This window comes from Tachysurus fulvidraco, chromosome 18, assembly GCF_022655615.1.
Source record: "Tachysurus fulvidraco isolate hzauxx_2018 chromosome 18, HZAU_PFXX_2.0, whole genome shotgun sequence".
Taxonomy (NCBI): Eukaryota; Metazoa; Chordata; class Actinopteri; order Siluriformes; family Bagridae; genus Tachysurus; species Tachysurus fulvidraco.
The window spans coordinates 3,448,810-3,469,762 of record NC_062535.1 but is presented as its reverse complement, the minus strand read 5'-3'; the positions used below and the strand labels follow the sequence as shown (position 1 = coordinate 3,469,762).

The 20,953-nt window shown below is 39.7% G+C and overlaps 2 protein-coding genes across 2 annotated transcripts; both read left to right on the top strand.

Annotated features, from left to right (window-relative positions):
• The first annotated feature begins 153 nt into the window (after positions 1-153).
• LOC113637678 (macrophage mannose receptor 1-like) lies at positions 154-3,451 on the top strand. The gene is made up of 6 exons (XM_047803313.1): positions 154-296; positions 526-564; positions 1,089-1,472; positions 1,728-2,072; positions 2,358-2,720; positions 2,806-3,451. The coding sequence occupies exons 2-6, from the start codon at positions 528-530 to the stop codon at positions 2,817-2,819; spliced, it is 1,143 nt and encodes a 380-aa protein (XP_047659269.1). The 5' UTR covers positions 154-296; positions 526-527; the 3' UTR covers positions 2,820-3,451.
• A 3,441-nt stretch (positions 3,452-6,892) lies between these two features.
• Positions 6,893-13,755, top strand: LOC113648997. Its single transcript, XM_027156557.2, has 4 exons — positions 6,893-6,946; positions 7,387-7,425; positions 7,582-7,877; positions 13,454-13,755. The coding sequence occupies exons 1-4, from the start codon at positions 6,933-6,935 to the stop codon at positions 13,753-13,755; spliced, it is 651 nt and encodes a 216-aa protein (XP_027012358.2). The 5' UTR covers positions 6,893-6,932.
• The last annotated feature ends 7,198 nt before the right edge of the window (positions 13,756-20,953 follow it).

Below are 20,953 nucleotides of genomic sequence, written 5' to 3'. Positions count from 1 at the left end.
TAAAAAAAAACCCTGCAGGCTTTATTCTGTAAATATGAACACTGATATCTTTCATTCAAATATGTTCCAAATAAAACCACATAACAACAGCATCACATCAACAGCAATACTGAGGAACAGCAGATACTGAGATAACATCTTTATCTAAGGGAATATGTAAAGTGATGGGTGGGATTGAAAGAGGACAGTAATACTGTATAATAAGAGTTTTGTTAGGTTCAGGTGCACAAAGTGAGGTGAAGAACAGAAGAACACTCGTAACACACACCCTGTGTGGAGTACATGATATACATGAGGTACGGATATCTATTTATTCATGTATTTATTTATGTGTGAAAGAGAGAGAGAGAGAGAGAGAGAGAGAGAGAGAGAGAGAGAGAGAGAGAGAGAGAGAGACGGAAAGAGAAGCTGGTGAATTAATAACTTTACTACAGTAATATAACTGATAACAGAACATAGAAAGAGTCAGATTGTTAATTCATAAGCTGTAATGTTGGAAATGTTTTTTTGACAAATTCTTTACAGATATGGTTCACCTCGTTTCAGTGACTCTGCTCTTCTCAGGTCAGTGTGTACACAATGTACACAGTGTGTGTGTGTGTGTGTGTGTGTGTGTGTGTGTGTGTGTTATTTAAAAGTAAATGACAGACTCTGTGAATGAGAAGCTATAAATGACTTGGGTGGAACTTTATTTTGATGCCAATTCTTGTATTCTTGGGGACAAGTAATGGCCTAATGGCTAGAGAGTCTGACTCGTAATCCTAAGGTTGTGGGTTCGAGTCTCGGGCCGGCCATGACTGAAGTGCCCTTGAGCAAGGCACCGAAACCCCCCAACTGCTCGGTGAAACATTTGGCCAGCTTTCATGGATTAAATTATCATGTTGAATTCAACATGAATTCATTTCTAGCTGCTTAGCTAATGTTATATTATAATACATTTTGTCATGCTTTAGTTTCTGTTGATGACCAAATGCAAATAAATAATAATAATAAAAAAAGATTTTTTAAAGTAAGAGATAACATTTTAAAATCGAATCATAGCATCATGCAATAAAACGTCTCTTTCTTATGTTTTTCTTATGTGGTAGTATGTGGTATAGGAGCATATATTCCTCATCACTATCACTTTGTGAATGAGAATAAAACCTGGAGTGAAGCTCAGACTTACTGCAGACTGAATTACACTGATCTGGCAACCATCAGCAACATGGGAGAGATGGAGAACCTGAATCAGACACTGATGAACAAAAATGCAAAGAAAGCTTGGATTGGTCTACAGAGAGCAGGACCTGGGAGATGGCTGTGGTCTCTGGAAGACCAAACTTTCTACAGAGACAGAGTCACTTACACACACTGGGACAGTGGACAGCCAAATCGTGGGGGAGTTGAATACTGTGTGACATGTAATAAATACGATACATTATGGCATGATTACCCATGTGAAATGTTGTTTCCTTTTGTATGTTATGAAGGTAAGATATGTTAATAAAAAGTAAATATATTTAATAATGTTACAGTAATACAGTTATTGATTTTTGTTCTTAGTCACTTTTTTGTAAAACTTCTTTTACTGACATAAGATGCAAAAAACTAATGAAGTCATGAATGAGCTAATCATTATCTATCTATCTATCTATCTATCTATCTATCTATCTATCTATCTATCTATCTATCTATCTATCTATCTATCTATCTATCTATCTATCTATCTATTTATATATTTTCAGAAAACACTACAAACACTAATAAATATATATATATTAGTGATAAAAAGAGCTGGTATGATGCTCAGACCTACTGCAGAGAGAAATACACCGACCTGGTCAGTGTGAGGAACCAAACTGAGAATGACGAGATCAGAAGTGTGGTTAATGTTTCAGTCAGTTCAGTTGTTTGGATCGGTCTGTTTAATGACTCCTGGAAGTGGTCAGACCAGAGTAACTCCACATTCAGATACTGGAGATCTGACAAACCCAGTGGAAGTTTGATCTGTGCTGCAGTGTCTGAGTCTGAGCAACGTTACTGGACTGATGTGAACTGCACAGAAAAACTCCCGTTCATCTGCTATGAGAGTGAGTTAAATGGTGTGGATTCGATTTTTTAATTTATTAAAGATTCCTAATGCTGTTTTGAATTATCATGAACTGTATATAATACACTTTGTTTTATAAATACAATCACAAATGGATATGAGAGAGATAATTAAACTTTTTAATAATATTTGCAGAACAAAATATTCATATTAACAATATTATATCCAGATTCCTGTTTAAATCTTCGGCTAAATAATAGCTGAAAAACTATTGGGTTGTAAATGTTCGCTTTTGCTTTTATTGAATGCTGCCTCTTTTATCCAGATAAACTGATCCTGATTAAGGAGAACCTGACCTGGTGGGAAGCTCTGACATACTGCAGGAACCATCATCATGACCTAGTGTCAGTGCGCACCGAGGAGATGCAGCTCTGGGTGAAGGAAGTGACTCAAAACGCCTCCACTGAACACGTGTGGCTCGGCCTGCGTCACGACTGCGCCCAGCGTGTCTGGTTCTGGGTTGTTGGATCAATAATCTGCTATCAGGGCTGGGCACCAAGGAATGGGACCTGGAATGAAGACTGTAGTCATGAGAAGAGAAGCGGAGCAGTGCAGTCTGGAGGAGAGCAGAAGTGGATCGAGCTGCCTGAGAGCCAGAAGCTCAACTTCATCTGCTCTACCTATGATGGTTAGTCACAGTGTTTTTGTATGCTTGTGTTTTACTGCACTTTTTTGATATTGCATTTAATTGTTTTTTTGGTTTTTGTTTGAAGATTTGTTTTATTAAACATGAAGACTGAAGACAAGTTGTGGTCCATCATCTGTGTCCAGCATCAGCTGATCTACAGCAATGTCTTTTTACACTCTTCTACACATTATTATTATTATTATTATTATTATTATTATTATTATTATTATTATTATTATTAGAGACTTTTCTTATTAATAAAGGGGTTTCTGGGTAATGTAGGTGAAATCTATTAACCTGATGTTTAAACTACAGTGTGTTGGTTTGCATATTTAATTGTTTTTTGTCTGCTTTGTAAGAATAAAGAACTATATCATATTCAGCTCATTTACACCTATGCAGGAAGTTTAGAACACCAAGCCATGTAAACAGTTATGTTAAAATCATCATTATTATTTATGTTTTTGTTTATTTTTTTTATTATATTTATTTTTTTGGATTTCTCAATTTTATATTTTAGACATCTGAGTTTGTTATGAGGATGTCTGCATAATGGCATGTTGATGGTTTCTATACCTGGGATTTCTGAGCACTTGTTTCTTTAATGTGTAAGGATATGGATCTTAATAACTGCTGCCAGTTTCCTATCAGATAAAAGTACATTACAAGTTTGTGTTTTAGACTCTAAAAATGATGGGGTTAGCTTGTAAAACTTAAAATAAACAACATTTTCAGCATAAAAATTAAGTTTGTAATATGTACTTGTATTGGTGAGTTGATAACTCATTTTAATAAGTCATTTAAAATAAATTAAAATAAAGAATACTGTATTAAATTTATTATATATCGATTTTGAACAAGCACTTTTAACTTCACGTAACAACAGAAAAATATTAAGTTAGTGAAACTTGTATATATAGTAAGCATCCTTTAAAAGCTGAGTAAAGGAGGAATTTGCCCGGACTTGTTTTGCTGCCAGAGCGGGACTACTAGGAGCCGGAGAATCAGGAGAATCGAGGCTATATAGGTAAGTTAATATTTCTTTGTTTTAATATCAGCAGCTACAAACTGTCTACACAAACAATCGTTGAATTAAGTAAAGTTGGCCACATATTCACAGATTCGAATTTCCCGAGTCAATAATTCCTGAGCTAAACGCTGTTACTACACAAATATCACCTCTTTTCTATCGTAGTAATGTAGTGTCACGAACGCAGGATAAAAGGGACCCAAACGCAGGATGGCAAAAATAACAGGGTTTAATAAAGAAAAAACATGAAACATAACACAGACTAGACCAGACAAAGACAACAGTTGATTCCGTGCTGCAGAAGGCACCGTGGCACAGTTAAATACAAAAGACAATGAGACACGATTAGGAACAGGTATGGAGACAGCGAGGGGCAGACAAAGGCGGTGCAGATACGTGACGAGGAATGTAAACAAAGGCACATGGCCAAAAGTCCGGGCTGAGTCCTGACATGTAGAGAGGCATCTACAACCCTATTTTCCTCAAAATCAGCTTTCCTCCATGGGGGACAAAATACACATGAACCTAAATATGAAACACGATGAATATGCGGCCAACTTAAGTAAATCGTTGTTGTCACACACTAAACTGAAAAGACTATTTGACCTAAGCTAGTTCTTTGATTCTAAAATTAATAGCCTTTTAGCAAGCTGTGTGTTCAAAATATCCTTTATGTTTTGTTTTACAATGACAGCTGAATGATGTTATTTGACATCGAACATGTTTAGTGTCGTCCGATTTTAAAGTTTACACTGGGTTGATTAAGACAGACAGACAGACAGACAGACAGACACGCATACACACACACACACACACACACGCATACATACATACATACACGTACATATGTACACGTACATACACACGCATACACACACATACACACACACACACACACACACAAACACACACGCACATACATACACATACATACATACATACATACATACATACATACATACATACACACACACACACACATACATACATACACACATATACATACACACACACACACATACATTCATACATACACACACACACACACATACATACATACACACACACACACACACACACACACATACACACACACACACACATACATACATACATACATACACACACACACACACACACACACACACACACACACACACACACACACACACACACACACACACACACACACACACACATACATACATACATACATACATAAACCGTTAACAAGTTAAATAGTTAAATAATAAGCAAGTTAATTTAAGCACACTACCTACCATGACAATGTGTGTGCACGCAATTTTTATCTGCTGTGCTGATGCTTACGTTTTCACAGTTGATCAAGTCAAGTTAAACTTTGAGCTTTTTGTAAATTTGCCTTTACAATATTTGAGTTTTTATTTTTCTTTCATATACAATCTGCTGCATTATGTTTGATGGATAGGCAGCAGACACATTTCTTTAAGTTTGTAATTTTTAGTTTTTTGTAATAGTTTAGTCAGTAGGCCAACTTAAACACAATTTGAAAAGATTCATTAGTCAGCAACACTTAAGACTACATTTTTTTATACAATGTATAATTCTTTTATATTTTTTTATAAGCTTTTGCTGTCAAGTCGTAAGTTTAAAAGGTCTGAATATTTCTTGCAGTGTATCCTAAGATTTAACTCCTGTGTCCATTAATGTCCTGTTTCTTTACAGGATGATTCGAGACTGCTATACGTTCCTTAATAGTATATCTTGGAGAAAAGGAGGAAGATCTCTAATGACTTTAAAGAAAAAACTGTTGTCTTTCTGAAATGTTTCATGTAAACGTTTTGTTGTGCATACACATACAGCAGCTGTAATTTTGACAATTTTTTACATGAAGGTTACAGTGTTGTATTTGTTTGAGACTTTATGGGGGCTGTAGTTTATGTGATGAAGGTAAAATTTTATACTTTGCAATAATATTAAAAAAAGGAAGAGAAATTTTAGTTTCAGCTAGGTGGACCCAATAATCTTGCAATTGTGTCTGTTGCTGGAATTAATTTTTCACGTTTCCTGTGATTTATTATTATTATTTTAGGTACATATCAGAAAAAATAAACTACCAGCTTACTAAGAAAAATACTCGATTCTTTACTTGACTTTACTTGAAAAATACTTGAGTCCTGGATAATTATCTTTTTGTCCAAGTATTAAAAAACCTTTTGGACATAAGTTGACATTGGTTTTATAATAAACCAGTTTCATCATAAAACTGGAATTGCTGTGTTATTTCTTCTGATTGAAGTGAAATAAGTTACTTGTACTCAAAAAAATTAAGGTATATAAGTAGAAGTGAATCAAAATAAAGAAGTTAGAATAGCTTAAATTATGTAATTTGACCACTTTATATCACCAACTTTGAAATTAAAATTAAGTTGATTCAGTCTTAATTAAGCTCTTAGAGTTTAAGTCAAATCATGTTGGTTGTACTAAACAAATTGGGTTAGTCTAACTATAAAAGTTTCATGATGTCTACTTAATAATGACTGAGTTGAAGTTACTTAAAAAGATAAATTGTTACCTTAATTTTTTGAGTTGAGCCAATGTATTATTTTTTAGGGTATAGATAGATAGATAGATAGATAGATAGATAGATAGATAGATAGATAGATAGATAGATAGATAGATAGATAGATAGATAGATAGATAGATAGATAGATAGACAACTTACCTGTGTTTGGTGCAAGTAGGATAAAAGCTGTAGAATGATTAGAATTTAGAAATTAGTTGTCTAAAAAATAAAAGGTAATGAAGCAAAACAGAATTTTGGGTTGTTCAAGCCAATATAATAAGAATTAGAACCAAGTTCACATTCTCCATCCTTTACATTCAACTCTTTCTGTTCACCTGTCTTTTGTTTATCCAAATTCAGGGAAAAACCCTGCAGCATTTATTCTGTACATATGTAACATCTCACACGGATATATTAAAATATGTTCCAAAAAAACCCCATAACAGCGTCACTACAACAAAACTCTGATGAGCAGCAGATACTGAGATAACATCTGTACCTAAAGGAATATGTAAAGTGATGGGTGGGATTGAAAGAGGACAGTAATACTGTATAATAAGAGGTTTGTTAGGTTCAGGTGCACAAAGTGAGGTGAAGAACAGAAGAACACTCGTAATACACAACCTGTGTGAAGTACATGACATATATGAGGTACGGATATCTATTTATTCATGTATTTATTGATATTTAGATTTTAATTTTCTAATGTATTATTGTTTCTATAGTAACAGCTCTCACAGGGACATTTATGAAAGACATCTTATCTGTCTGTGTTTGGTAACAGTCATGGTGAAGATTTTATTCTTTATAGTTCCTTGCTCATTTTTAAAGAGAGAGAGAGAGAGAGAGAGAGAGAGAGAGATTTTTTTTATTTTATTTTTAACTCAGCTTTATTAAATAAGCAATAAATTTATTGAGAGAGAGAGAGAGAGAGAGAGAGAGAGAGAGAGAGAGAGAGAGAGAGAGAGAGAGAGAGAGAGAAGCTGGTGAATTAATAACTATATATAACTGATAACAGAACATAGAAAGAGTCAGATTGTTAATTCATAAGCTGTAATGTTGTAAATGTTTTTTTGACAATTTCTTTACAGATATGGTTCACCTCGTTTCAGTGACTCTGCTCTTCTCAGGTCAGTGTGTACACAATGTACACTGTGTGTGTGTGTGTGTGTGTGTGTGTGTGTGTGTGTGTGTCTGTGTGTTATTTAAAAGAAAATGACAGACTCTGTGAATGTGGGGCTATAAATGACTTTATTTTGATGCAAATTCTTGTATTTACTCTTTAGTTTCAGTGATCTGGCAACCATCAGCAACATGGGAGAGATGAAGAAGCTGAATCACACACTGATGAAGGAAAATGCAAAGAAAGCTTGGATTGGTCTACAGAGAGCAGGACCTGGGAGATGGCTGTGGTCTCTGGAAGACCAAACTTTCTACAGAGACAGAGTCACTTACACAAACTGGGACAGTGGACAACCAAATAATGCTGGGGAAGTTGAGTACTGTGTGGGATATAATAAGTACAATAAATTATGGGATGATAATCAATGTGAAACGTTGTTTCCTTTTGTATGTTATGAAGGTGAGAGATAATAAAAAGTAAATATATTTAATTATGTTACAGTAATGAAAATCTAAATCTAAAATTACGTCTCTAATTGTCGAAGTTGTTTTTCTTGACTTTTCTTCTTTTTCACTTTTCTGTTAAAGTTCTTTAATTGACATAAGAATCAGCAAAAAATTAATGTTGTCATGAATGAGCTGTTCATTGTGTACATTTTTATTTTTATTTTCAGAAAAAAACACAAACACTAATAAAAATGTATATATTAGTGTTAAAAAGAGCTGGTACGATGCTCAGACCTACTGCAGAGAGAAATACACCGACCTGGTCAGTGTGAGGAACCAAACTGAGAATGACGAGATCTGGAGTGTGGTTAATGTTTCACACAGTACAGATAATTGGATCGGTCTGTTTAATGACTCCTGGAAGTGGTCAGATCAGAGTAACTCCACATTCAGATACTGGAGATCTGACAAACCCAGTGGAAGTTTGATCTGTTCTGCAGTGTCTGAGTCTGAGCAACGTTACTGGAATGATGTGGACTGCAGAGAAAAACTCCCGTTCATCTGCCATGAGAGTGAGTTACATTACACTCAACACTTTTTATGTGCATTCTGACATTCTAAACCTGTAACCCCTGTAACCCCTGCCAGTAAGGCCTAGAATCAATCTGAAACTAGTTTCTGAAACTAGAGAATCTCTTCTTTCAAATGAGACCAGGCTCACCCCTGTGTGTCAAAGTATGTGGGAGCTGTACCACTTTTTGTTGGGCAAGTCATATAGGCGGAGATCCTTAAGAGGTTAGATAAATATAGTCTGATGCCTGTGCTTGTGCTAAGACTGAAGTATCGGACTTTCACCACCGGTGCATCAGCAGATTTTTCACCCACTTTTAAGCTGCACAATACTTCAGCATTGAGGGCTTCATTTGTTGATACAAAAATAGCCTCAGATTACAAAGAGAAAAAAATAATGTTCAAACTTGTTTCAAACTGAAATTAAAGAGTAAATACAAGAATTGGCATCAAAATAAAGTCATTTATAGCCCCACATTCACAGAGTCTGTCTTTTTCTCTTAAATAACACACACACACACACACACACACACACACACACACACACACACACACACACACACACACACACACACACACACACACACACACACAGAGAGAGTGTGCATTGTGTACACACTGACCTGAGAAGAGCAGAGTCACTGAAACGAGGTGAACCATATCTGTAAAGAAATTGTCAAAAAAATGTTCTGTTATCAGTTATATTACTGTAGTAAAGTTATTAATTCATCAGCTTCTCTCTCTCTCTCTCTCTCTCTCTCTCTCTCTCTCTCTCTCTCTCTCTCTCGCGCTCTCGCGCTCTCTCTCTCTCTCTAAAAATATCCAAGAAACTATAAAGAATAAAATCTTCACCATGACTGTTACCAAACACAGACAGCTAAGATATGTCTTTCGTAAATGTCCCTGTGAGAGCTGTTACTATAGAAACAATAAGATAAGGTATTTATGCACAAGAATCCACAAATAGGTGGACTCCGCCCACCGTCTACTCCAGCCAATCACGTTCTGATTTACTCGCTCTTCACACTACCACTGGACGTGATTCACAAATGTGCAAGAAGCAATTCACAAATAAATACAATTTATAAATATTTTTTTTATTTGCAAATCCCATTTTATTTATTTGTGAATTTCATTTCTTTTTGTGAAATTTGTAAAAATATTTGTGAAACTCTGTATTTATTTGTGGATCATAGTGTATTTATTCAGAATAACGAAACAATTCTGACCCCATACGACTCCACCATGCCGGAACCCGGGTTCCTTGTACCAGTTTAGGTCATAAATCTCCACATTTTTCTCTCTCTCCCTCTCTCTCTAATTATTTAATTATTTATTTATCCATTCATCAAAGAAAACAAACAAAATACAAAGAGAGGAGTGCTGAGACAAGTAGCAACAAATAAATAAAATCAACAAAACTAAGACATGGACTAAGTGACTCACAGTTACTTAGCCTAGTAACTAAGTAACTAAGCCTCAGTAGAGGGAACAGTTGATGTAAAACAAACACAGAGCTGCCGACTAAAATACCGGTACACGGCATGAAGCCCCGTTGTACCGAGTTAGAGTCAAAGCGACCCACAACGGTATTCTCAGAGGCAAAACAACAGTGCAGTCATACCCATGGACATAACCCCATCATCCCCCAGAAAGTGGTTGGACAACCAGATCAACCTGCTGAGCATGTAACAGTATATTATTAAAAATAAATAAATCGCAACAAACAGGGACCAAAATAATACGTACCAGCGATTAGCAGTTATAACTCTCACTAAATGCAATCATCTTCACTCGATCGATTTTTTTGGTTGACAAACTGGATGCCAACCCGCACTGAGATAGCAGACAGCCCACGCTAACAACAGCGGGACAATATCGTCCTATAGTGGTAAACAGAGCACATGAGTAAGCACGCAGATAAAGTTTGCTGGACAAGTTACCACGCGGTTACACACACACACACACACACACACACACACACACACACACACACACACACACATACCTGGGGACAGCCATGAATGGGGTCCCACGAGAAGGCAGTGCCAGCAATGACACATAGCCAGGTAACCCAAAACCTGCCTTTATAAAATTCATTCACTGATCACGTGACCCAGCAATCAATTAGTCTCATTCACTCTGCTGCACAAGCATTCATACAGCTTCCTAATGGTAGCTGCACAACAATAAATGACCGTATCTTCTGCATAAAAATGGAAAGATGCTTGTTGAACATTTTTGCCTAGTTTATATAGTTTATATAATTATATATATTGTAAGTTTATATAAATAGTGAATAAAAGTGGCCCTAAAATGGAGCCTTGCGGGACCCCTTTACAGATTGATAAATATTTTGAAGTTAGGCCATCAACTTGCGTAGCTTGAGTCCTATCAGCGAGGTAGTTAATAAACCAGCCCACAGAGTACTGAGATATACCTATACTGATCAGTCTCTGCACTAATATACTATGGTCAACAGTGTCAAATGCTTTGGACAAATCAATGAACATAGACATACAGTGTTTCTTATCAAGTGCTTTGACTATATCATTAATTACATGTATAGCAGCAGTGGTTTTACCATAACCTCCTATGACCTTGTGTCCACAAACGTGGACATCACTGCAACTAAAATGCAAGGCCAAACCAAAGGTCAGGTCTTAGGAGGTTAATATTGGAGTCGTGTTTCCTCTCTGAGTCTTCTTTAACTCCTTTTGTTTATTGTGTTATACCAGAGGAAGTGGGACAGGTAAGATGTCGTGCTACTTCCATTGTACCACACGTAGGTAACTCGACGTTAAATACATTAGGAAAGAGGTGTACGCCACCGTCTGTATGTTTCTGTTTAATAGCTTAGAGTAGGGAAGTATAGGCACTCTGCGATGAAGACTTTCTTTTCTTGTTTATTTTCCTTAGTTAGGTTAGAGGTTTAAAACAGTTAGTATTGGTTTTGTTATATTTCTTTATTTACTTTGGCATCACTAACGTCTCATTTTCTCTTGAGTTTATATTGTTATATTTTGTTAGACTTGTCCATTTACCTTTCTCACCTACATATAATAAAGCACACATTTTATTGTTATTTCATGTCCCTGCATTCTTCTTTTTGCTTACTACACCCACAAAATTTACCACAACCATAAATGTTACTCCTTACCCTAGACAAATTTTAAAAGGTCGTAATAATTATACTCCACATCTGTGTACCTTTGGACATTTCTATATTTATTGTACTTCTTTTGTGCTGTTGGTACTTTGTCAAAGTAGCTGCAGTTGTAACACTTTACACTGTGCTGTTGACTGAAGCAGAGTTGTGCATGGATGTAATGATGGGCCGGGAACAGCAGATGCTGAATCTGTATGCAGTGATTTAATGAGAAGGCAAACATTTCAAAACAGTAGGCATGCTTTATAAATGAGACCCCAGGCCTTTCCAGAGCAAGAGGAGATAACACATGACCCAGCTACAGCACAGTGTAAAGCCACACAACTCACACATGTGGAAGGTACACAAACAGCACACAGTGAAAAAGCCACCCTCAAAAAGGTACAGCAATTATTCCTCCCCCTCAAAGACGACCCACCCAATACAAGTATATCAAAAATGTAAACTCAAACAAAACAAATTAAATGCAAAAACAAATCAACATTCCAAAACCAAAACAAAACAGAAATTCCTCTCAGTTTATATTAAATATAATCACAATATAAATCAGACAAAACAACAAAATTAATCAATAATGAAACCAAATAGCCCCGATTCAAAGAGGGCAAAAGACCTACAGATCTGCGGATCCGTAATTTTCCGTTTTGAGCTTTGGATCCGTTAAAAAATTTTTACTTGTGTGACTACACCGCATCCGATATGCCGACCGGACAGGTTTTTATTAAAACTACCGGCAAATGTTAGTGAGGAAAGAGTGACAAAAAAGGCAAAAACAAGTGAAGAGAAGCGATGAAGAAAATTAAGCAAAATTAATGTAAAGAAAACAGAAATTGTAGCAATTAAGTTCAGTTAAGAGAATTTCAGTTCTGTCAGGACCACTTTGTCAAAAGAGAATGTATTAGATGATATGCATACAGTTAGTGTTGGTGGTATGGTTCTGTTCTGGACAAAAATCCACGCGCCCATCCGTGTGCATGCATGGTCAGAGTGCAGAGAGCAGCGACTAGAAAATAGAATACACCCCCCGTACAACAGAACCGCTAAGCATGCGTAGTATTAGATATGCTCGCTTATGCATTTTTGGAAAGTAATAAGTGAATAGATAAATAAATAATTAAATAATTAGAGAGGGAGAGAGAGAGAAAAATATGTGGAGATTTATAACGTAAACTGGTACAAGGAACACGGGTTCCGGCATGGTGGAGTCAGGGTTGAAGGAGGGAGTTTAGTTTAAATCTTTAAGTTAAGTGTCACATCAAATCTTTAAAAAAAAAAAAAAAAAATCTAAACAGAATCTGTAAACAGTTATGTTAAAATAATCATTATTCTTCATGTTTTTGTTTTCATTATATATATATATATATATATATATATATATATATATATATATATATATATATATATATATATATATATATATATAATTTCTATAGTTCTTTGAGTGTGTTATCAGGATGTCTGCATAATGACATGTTGATGGTTTCTATACCTGGGATTTCTGAGCACTTGTTTCTTTAATATGTAAGGATATGGATCGTAATGACTGCTGCCAGTTTCCTATCAAATAAAAGTACATTTCAAGTTTGTGTTTTAGTGTATCTCTGTGTTTTGTGTTCCACATCACAAACATACCTCACAAACATGCAGGGCTAAAGGTTAGGGTAAGGTTTAAATTGTCATCAAACTAAAACCACTTTCACTAAACAGAAGTGTAGATTTAGTGAAGAAGAATAACCCCATTGTTACAGCAATAGATAGATAGATGAGATGAACTGCTGAACATTCGGCAGCACACACCACAAGATATTTTCCGGTTTTTGAGTATTCTGACGTTTTGCGGAATATCTTAGTTGGAGGAGCGGCTGCGCTGTTTAAGCGTTTCATGACGCGCAGACAGGGAAAGCTTGCCGGCGCGCTGGTGAAACTCAGACAGCGCGGTTTAAAAACACCGCTGCCAAGCATTCATCTGGCGAATCTCCGCTCTCTATCCAACAAAACAGACCAACTCCTTCTGCTAACCCGGAAAAATAAGGATTTTTCGAACTCTGCTGCTCTCTGTTTCACGGAAACCTGGCTGAACGACTCTGTTCCGGACAGCGCGTTAAGTTTGCCGGGCTTTCAGCTCTTCAGAGCGGGCTGCGACGCAGAATAAACGGGGAAATCGCGTGGCGGCAGGACGTGCTTTTAAAAATAATGAAAGGTGGTGTTCTGATGTAACTGTGTTAAAGAAGATGTGCTTTCCAGATCTTGAAACACTCTTCATTAACTGCAAACCGTTTTATTCGCCGCGGGAGTTTTGCTCGTTCATTCTGGTGAGTGTTTACATTCCACCGCAAGCGCACGTGAGCTCGGCCTTACAGACACTCGCTGATCTGATCACAGAGAGTGAGCAACAACACCCGGACTCCATAGTAATAATTCTTGGGGACTTTAATAAAGCGATTCTCTCACGTGAATTGCCTAAATACAGACAGCATGTTAAATGTCCCACCAGAGACAGTAACACTGGATCACTGTTACACTACAATAAAGGATGCATATCACTCTGTCCCACGGGCAGCTCTAGGACTCTCTGATCACTGCTTAGTTCATCTAATACCGACCTACAGACAGAAGCTAAAAACAGCTAAACCTGTATTAAGGACTGTAAGAAAATGGACTAAGGAAGCAGAGTAGGATCTACAAGCCTGTTTCGCTCTCACGTATTGGACTGTTTTTGAAGCTGCTGCCACCGACCTGGACGAGCTCACAGAGACTGTAACATCATACATCAGTTTTGTGAGGATTTGTGTATTCCTACCAGATCTCACTTAACCTACAACAATAACAAGCCATGGTTCACTGCAAAACTCAACCAGCTCCACCAGGCCAACGTGGATGCTCACAGAATTGGGGATAGAGTCTTGTACAAACAGGCCAAATACACACTGGAAAAGGAGATCAGAGTGGCAAAGAGGAATTATTCCGAAAAATTACGGATTCAATTTTCCTCCAATGACTTAGCTTCAGTGTGGAAAGGTTTGAAAGCCATCACCAACCACACGACACCATCCCCCAGCACTGTGGTGAATCAACAATTGGCAGACGACCTGAATGAGTTCTACTGTAGGTTTGAAAAAGCCCAATTCTTGGCTTCTGTATCCCCCGAATCAGTCACACCTTCAATTCAGTTCAGTGAAGATGATGTGTGTCAGGTCTTCAGGAAGACCAAGAGAAGAAAGGCTCCAGGCCCAGACAGTGTTTCACCAGCCTGTCTGAAAGCCTGTGCTGATCAGCTGGCCCCCATCTTCACGCGGATATTCAACACGTCACTGGAGCTGTGTGAAGTTCCCTCATGCTTCAAAAGCTCCTCCAACATCCCCGTCCGAAAGAAACCCAAAATCACCGGACTTAATGCCTACAGACCTGTGGCTCTAACATCTGTGGTCATGAAATCATTTGAAAGACTGGTTTTGGCTTTTCTGAAGGACATCACGGGACCCTTACTGGACCCCCTGCAGTTTGCCTACAGAGCAAACAGGTCTGTGAATGATGCAGTCAATATGAGACTGCATTATGTTTTGCAGCATCTGGACAGACCAGGGACTTATGTGAGGATCCTGTTTGTGGACTTCAGCTCTGCTTTCAACACCATCATCCCATCACTCCTACAGCCCAAATTAACCCAGCTCTCCATGCCCTCCTCTGTCTGCCAGTGTATCACGAGCTTTCTGACAGACAGGCAGCAGCTAGTGCGACTGGGAAAACTCAAATCAAGCACCCGCACCGTCAGCACTGGCGCCCACCAGGGCTGTGTTCTCTCCCCACTACTCTTCTCCCTGTACATGAATGACTGCACCTCTAATGACCCATCTGTCAAGCTCCTGAAGTTTGCAGATGACACCACACTGATTGGCCTCATCCAGGACGGTGACGAGTCTGCTTACAGACTGGAGGATGAGTGGCTGGTTGTCTGGTGCAGCCTTAACAACCTGGAGCTGAACATGCTCAAGACAGTGGAGTTGATAGTGGACTTCAGGAGAAGCCCCCCTGTTCTTCCCCACTAATCATCATGGACAGCATTGTCACAGCAGTAGAGTCATTCAGATTCCTGGGAACCACAATCTCCCAGGACCTGAAGTGGGACATTCACATTGACTCCATTGTGAAAAAGGCTCAGCAGAGGTTGTACTTCCTTCATCAGCTGAAGAAGTTCAACCTGCCACAGGATTTGCTGAAACAGTTTTATGCTGCCATCATTGATTCCATCCTCTGCACTCTGCATCTGAACTGTTTGGTTCAGCTCAGCCACAAAATTCGACCTCGGAAGACTACAGAGGATAGACCGGACTGCTGAGCGAATCATTGGCACAACTCCCCACTCTTCAAGACCTGTTCTCCTCCAGAATGTGCAAAAATCATCCTGGACCCCTCACACCCAGCACACTCCCTCTTTGAACTGTTGCCATCTGGTCGGTGCTACAGAACCCTGAGCTCCAGAACGACCAGACATAGGAACAAGCAATCCACCTGATGAACAATTAACAGCATGGAACACACAACACATATTTGCACTATGTATACCTCAATTGCACATTTCATACTTCCACTCTGTACATACATGCATACATAATGTCTGAATGTTTATGTTTACTTCAACTGCACATTTCACCATTGCACATGTGTAAATACAAATTGTATATATTGTATACTATTTGCATATGTATATTTCATGCTTATTTAAACTGCATATTTCACATCTGTAAATGTGTACATACAATTTCATCTATACTACATATGTCATTCTGTTACACTGTGGAGATTATGTCACTAAAACAAATTCCTCGCATGTGAAAACATGCCTGGCAATAAAGCTGATTCTGAGTCTGATTCTGATTTTGAACAAACACTTTTACCTTCACGTAACAATAGAAAATATTCCATCCATCCTTTTATCCAACTTCTACTGCTTATCCGGGGCCGGGTCGTGAGGGCAACAGTCTAAGCAGGGATGCCCAGACTTCCCTCTCCACAGACACATCCTCCAGCTCTTCTGGGGGAATACCGAGGTGTTCCCAGGCCAGCCGAGAGACATAGTCCCTGCAGCGTGTCTTAGGTCTTCCCCGAGGAGATGCCAGAACAGATGCCCGAGCCACCTCAGCTGACTTCTCTCGATGTGAAGGAGCAGCGGCTCTACTCTGAGCTCCTCTCGAGTGACCGAGCTCCTCACCCTATCTCTAAGGGAGCGTCCAGCCACCCTACGGAGGAAACTTATTTTGGCCGCCTGTATCTGGGATTTTGACCAACCTCCTACTCCAGTCATATAGGGATCGGACAGCCCTTAGCAGAGGGCCCCGGACCCCATACTCCCAGAACACATCCCACAGGTCACCACGAGGGACACAGTCGAATGCCTTCTTCAGATCCACAAAACACATGTGGACAGGTTGGGCAAACTCCCATGAACCCTCCAGCAACCTGGCGAGGGTATAGAGATGGTCCAGTGTTCCATGACCGGGACGAAACCCGCAGTGTTCCTCCTGAATCCAGGGTTCGACTATCGGCCGGATTCTCTTCTCCAGTAACCTGGCATAGACTTTTCCGTGGAGGCTGAGGAGTGTGATCCCCCTGTAGTTGGAACACACCCTCTGGTCCCCCTTCTTAAACAGAAGGACCACCACCCCAGTCTGCCAGTCCAGAGGCACTGTCCCCAGCCGCCATGTGATGTTGCGGAGGCGTGTCAACCTAGACAGCCCCACAACATACAGAAACTTGAGGTACTCGGGGTGGACCTCATCCACCGCCAGTGCCTTGCCACTGAGGAACTTCACAACTCCACTTACCTCAGTTCACATCTTCACAACTTCACAACCTCAGTTACCTCAGCTTTGGGATCGACGAGTCCACAACTGAGCCCTCGGCCTCTGCTTCCTTAGTGGAAGACATGTCGGTGGGGTTGAGGAGATCCTTGAAGTACTCCTTCCACCTTCCAAGAATGTCCCCAGTCGAAGTCAGCAGATTCCCACTCCCACTGTAAACAGTGTGTGCAGGGCACTGCTTCCCCCTCCTGAGGTGCCGGACGGTTTGCAAGAATTTCTTCAAGGCCAACTGATAGTCCTTCTCTATGGCCTCACCGAACATCCGAACATCTTCCAGACTCGAGTTTTCGCCTCCGCAACCACCAGGGCTGAAGCTCGCTTTTCCCTCCGGTACCTATCAGCTGCCTCGTATCACATATCACACACATATCAACCAGGCTCGATAGGACTCCTTCTTCAGCTTGACGGCATCCCTTACTTCCGGGGTCCACCACCGGGTATGGTGATTGAAACCATGACAGGCACCGGAAACCTTACGGCCCCAGCTCTGTGTGGCTACGTCAACAATGGAGGTGGAGAGCAGGGTCTACTTGGACTCAATGTCTCCAACCTCCCTCGGGATCTGGTTGAAGCTCTGCCCGAGGTGGGAGTTGAAGTTCTCTCTGACCGGAGACTCTACCAAATGTACCCAGCAGACTCTCACAGTACATTTGGGTCTGCCAAGTCTGTCCAACTTCCTCCCCAATCGGATCCAACACGAGACCAAGACATACGGCCGGAGGTCAGATGAAACAACCACAAAGTCGATCATTGACCTCCGACCTAGGGTGTCCTGGTGCCATGTGTAGTGATGGACACCCTTTTGCTTGAACATGGTGTTCGTTTTGGACAAACTGTGACTAGCAGAAGTCCAATAACAGAACACCACTTGGGTTCAGGTCGGCGGGGCCAATCCTCCCCAGGTGTCACTGTCGCTGCCCACGTGAGCGTTGATCTCTGCCAGTAGAACAACAGAGTCCCCGGTCGGAGCACTTTCCAGCACCCCTCCCAGAGACGCCAAGAAGGTCGGGTACTCTACACTGCCAAATGGCCTATCAGCAAGCCCACTCCAGCCCACCTCCTCTCACCACGGGTAACTCCAGAGTAGTAGAGAGTCCAGCCTCTCTCGAGGAGTTGGGTTTCAGAGCCCAAACTGTGCGTGGAGGCGAGCCCAACTGTCTCTTGTTGGTATCTCTCAGCCTCCTGCACCAGCTCAGGTTCCTTCCCCCCAGCGAGGTGATATTCCATGTCCCTAGAGCCAGATTCCTTGTCTGAGGAATGGGTTGCCGAGGCCCCTGCCTTCGACTGCCACCCAATCCACAATGCACCGGTTCCTCCTGCAGGTGGTGGGCCCACGGGAGATGGGCCCCATGTCGCTCCTTCGGGCTGAGCCCGGCCGGGCCCCGTGGGGTAAGACCCGGCCACCAGGCGCTCGAGCTCTGGGTTCAGGGTGGGGCCCCGGTTGTGCCTTACTGGGCCACATCATGAAAAATACATCAGAATACATACAGGCCACATCAGAAAAATATTAAATTAGTGAAACTTGTACTTTAAAAGCTGAGTAAAGAAGGAATTTGCCCGGACTTGTTTTGCTGCCAGAGCGGGACTACTAGGAGCCGGAGAAACAGGAGAATCGAGGCTATATAGTTTCCTCAAAATCAGCTTTCCTCCGCGGGGGACAAAATACATATACAATATAATACAACATATACAATATAAATACATATACAATACAACCTGAATATGAAACATAATGAATATGCGGCCAACTTTACTTAAGTAAATCGTTGTTGTCACACACTAAACTGAAAAGACCATTTGACCTAAGCTAATTCATCGATTCTAAAGTTAATAGCCGTTTAACTAGCTGTGTGTTCAAAATAGACTTTATGTTTTGTTTTACAGTGGCAGCTGAATAATGTTAATTGACATCAAACATGTTTAGTGTCGTCAAAATATAAAGTTTATACTGGGTTGATTGAGACAGACATACACAGAGACAGACAGACATGCATACACACACATTCACATGTACATACATACACATACACACATACACACACATATATATACATACATATACATACATTTGTATATTTGTAATCTCACCCCCAGTGCCACCCATATGAGGTTGGGTTCCCCTTTGAGTCTGGTTCCTCTCAAGGTTTCTTCCTTACCATTTTAAGGGAGTTTTTCCTTGCCACTGCTGCCTGAGTCACCTCAGACTTGCTCATTGGGGATAAATACATACATACATACATACATACATACATACATACATACATACATACATACATACATACATACATACATACATACATACTGTGAACTATATATATCTTAAATTTTTACTATTTTAATTCTTTGTATTCCTCCTTATGTTTAACTCCTGTTCTATGTTTTTGTTCTGTAAAGCTGCTTTGAGACAAAGCCCATTGTAAAAAAGTGCTATACAAATAAACTTGAATTGAATTGAATTGAATACATACATACATATACACACACACACACACACACACACACACACACACACACACACACACACACACATACACATATATACATACATACATACATACATACATACACACACAGACACAGACACACACACACACACACGGTAAATACACATATACTGTACACACACACACACACACACACACACACACACACACACACACACACACAGTAAATACACATATACGGTACACACACACACACACACACACACACACACACACACACACACACACACACACACACACACACACACACATGCATACATATGTACATACATATACACACACACACACACACACACACACACATACATACATACACACATACATACAGTACATACATACATAAACCTATAACAAGTTAAATAGTTAAATAATAAGCAAGTTAATTTAAGCACACTACCTACCATGACAATGTGTGTGCACGCCATTTGTATCTGCTGTGCTGACGCTTACGTTTTCACAGTTGATCTGTCTTGTAACCTTGTAAACCTTGAGCTTTTTGTAAATTTGCCATTACAACATTTGGGTTTTTATTTTTCTTTCATATACAATCTGCTGCATTATGTTTGATGGATAGGCAGCTGACACATTTCTTTTTTAAGATAAGCTTTAACTCCTGTGTCCATTAATGTCCTATTTCTTTACAGGATGATTCGAGACTGCTATACATTCCTTTGTAGCGTCTGGTACAGGTCATTTAGATTTCAGGTCCCAGGCACCATAAACTTCGGCATCTACTTGTCAATCAACCGACGAGCAACCCAGATTTACGATTTTATTGAGGGCTACATCCCACAGTGTCACACACACACAACTGGCTCCTGAAGGTCTGGACTCTACACAAAGACCAGATAACCCCATGCTGTTTCTCTGATTGAACTCATAGTGGCCCTCATCCAGAACACACACACACACAACACAATGAGACATTCCTTTTACTAGTAAAACAAGTACATAAGATACTCTAAGATTCTTATTCTTATAACCCTGT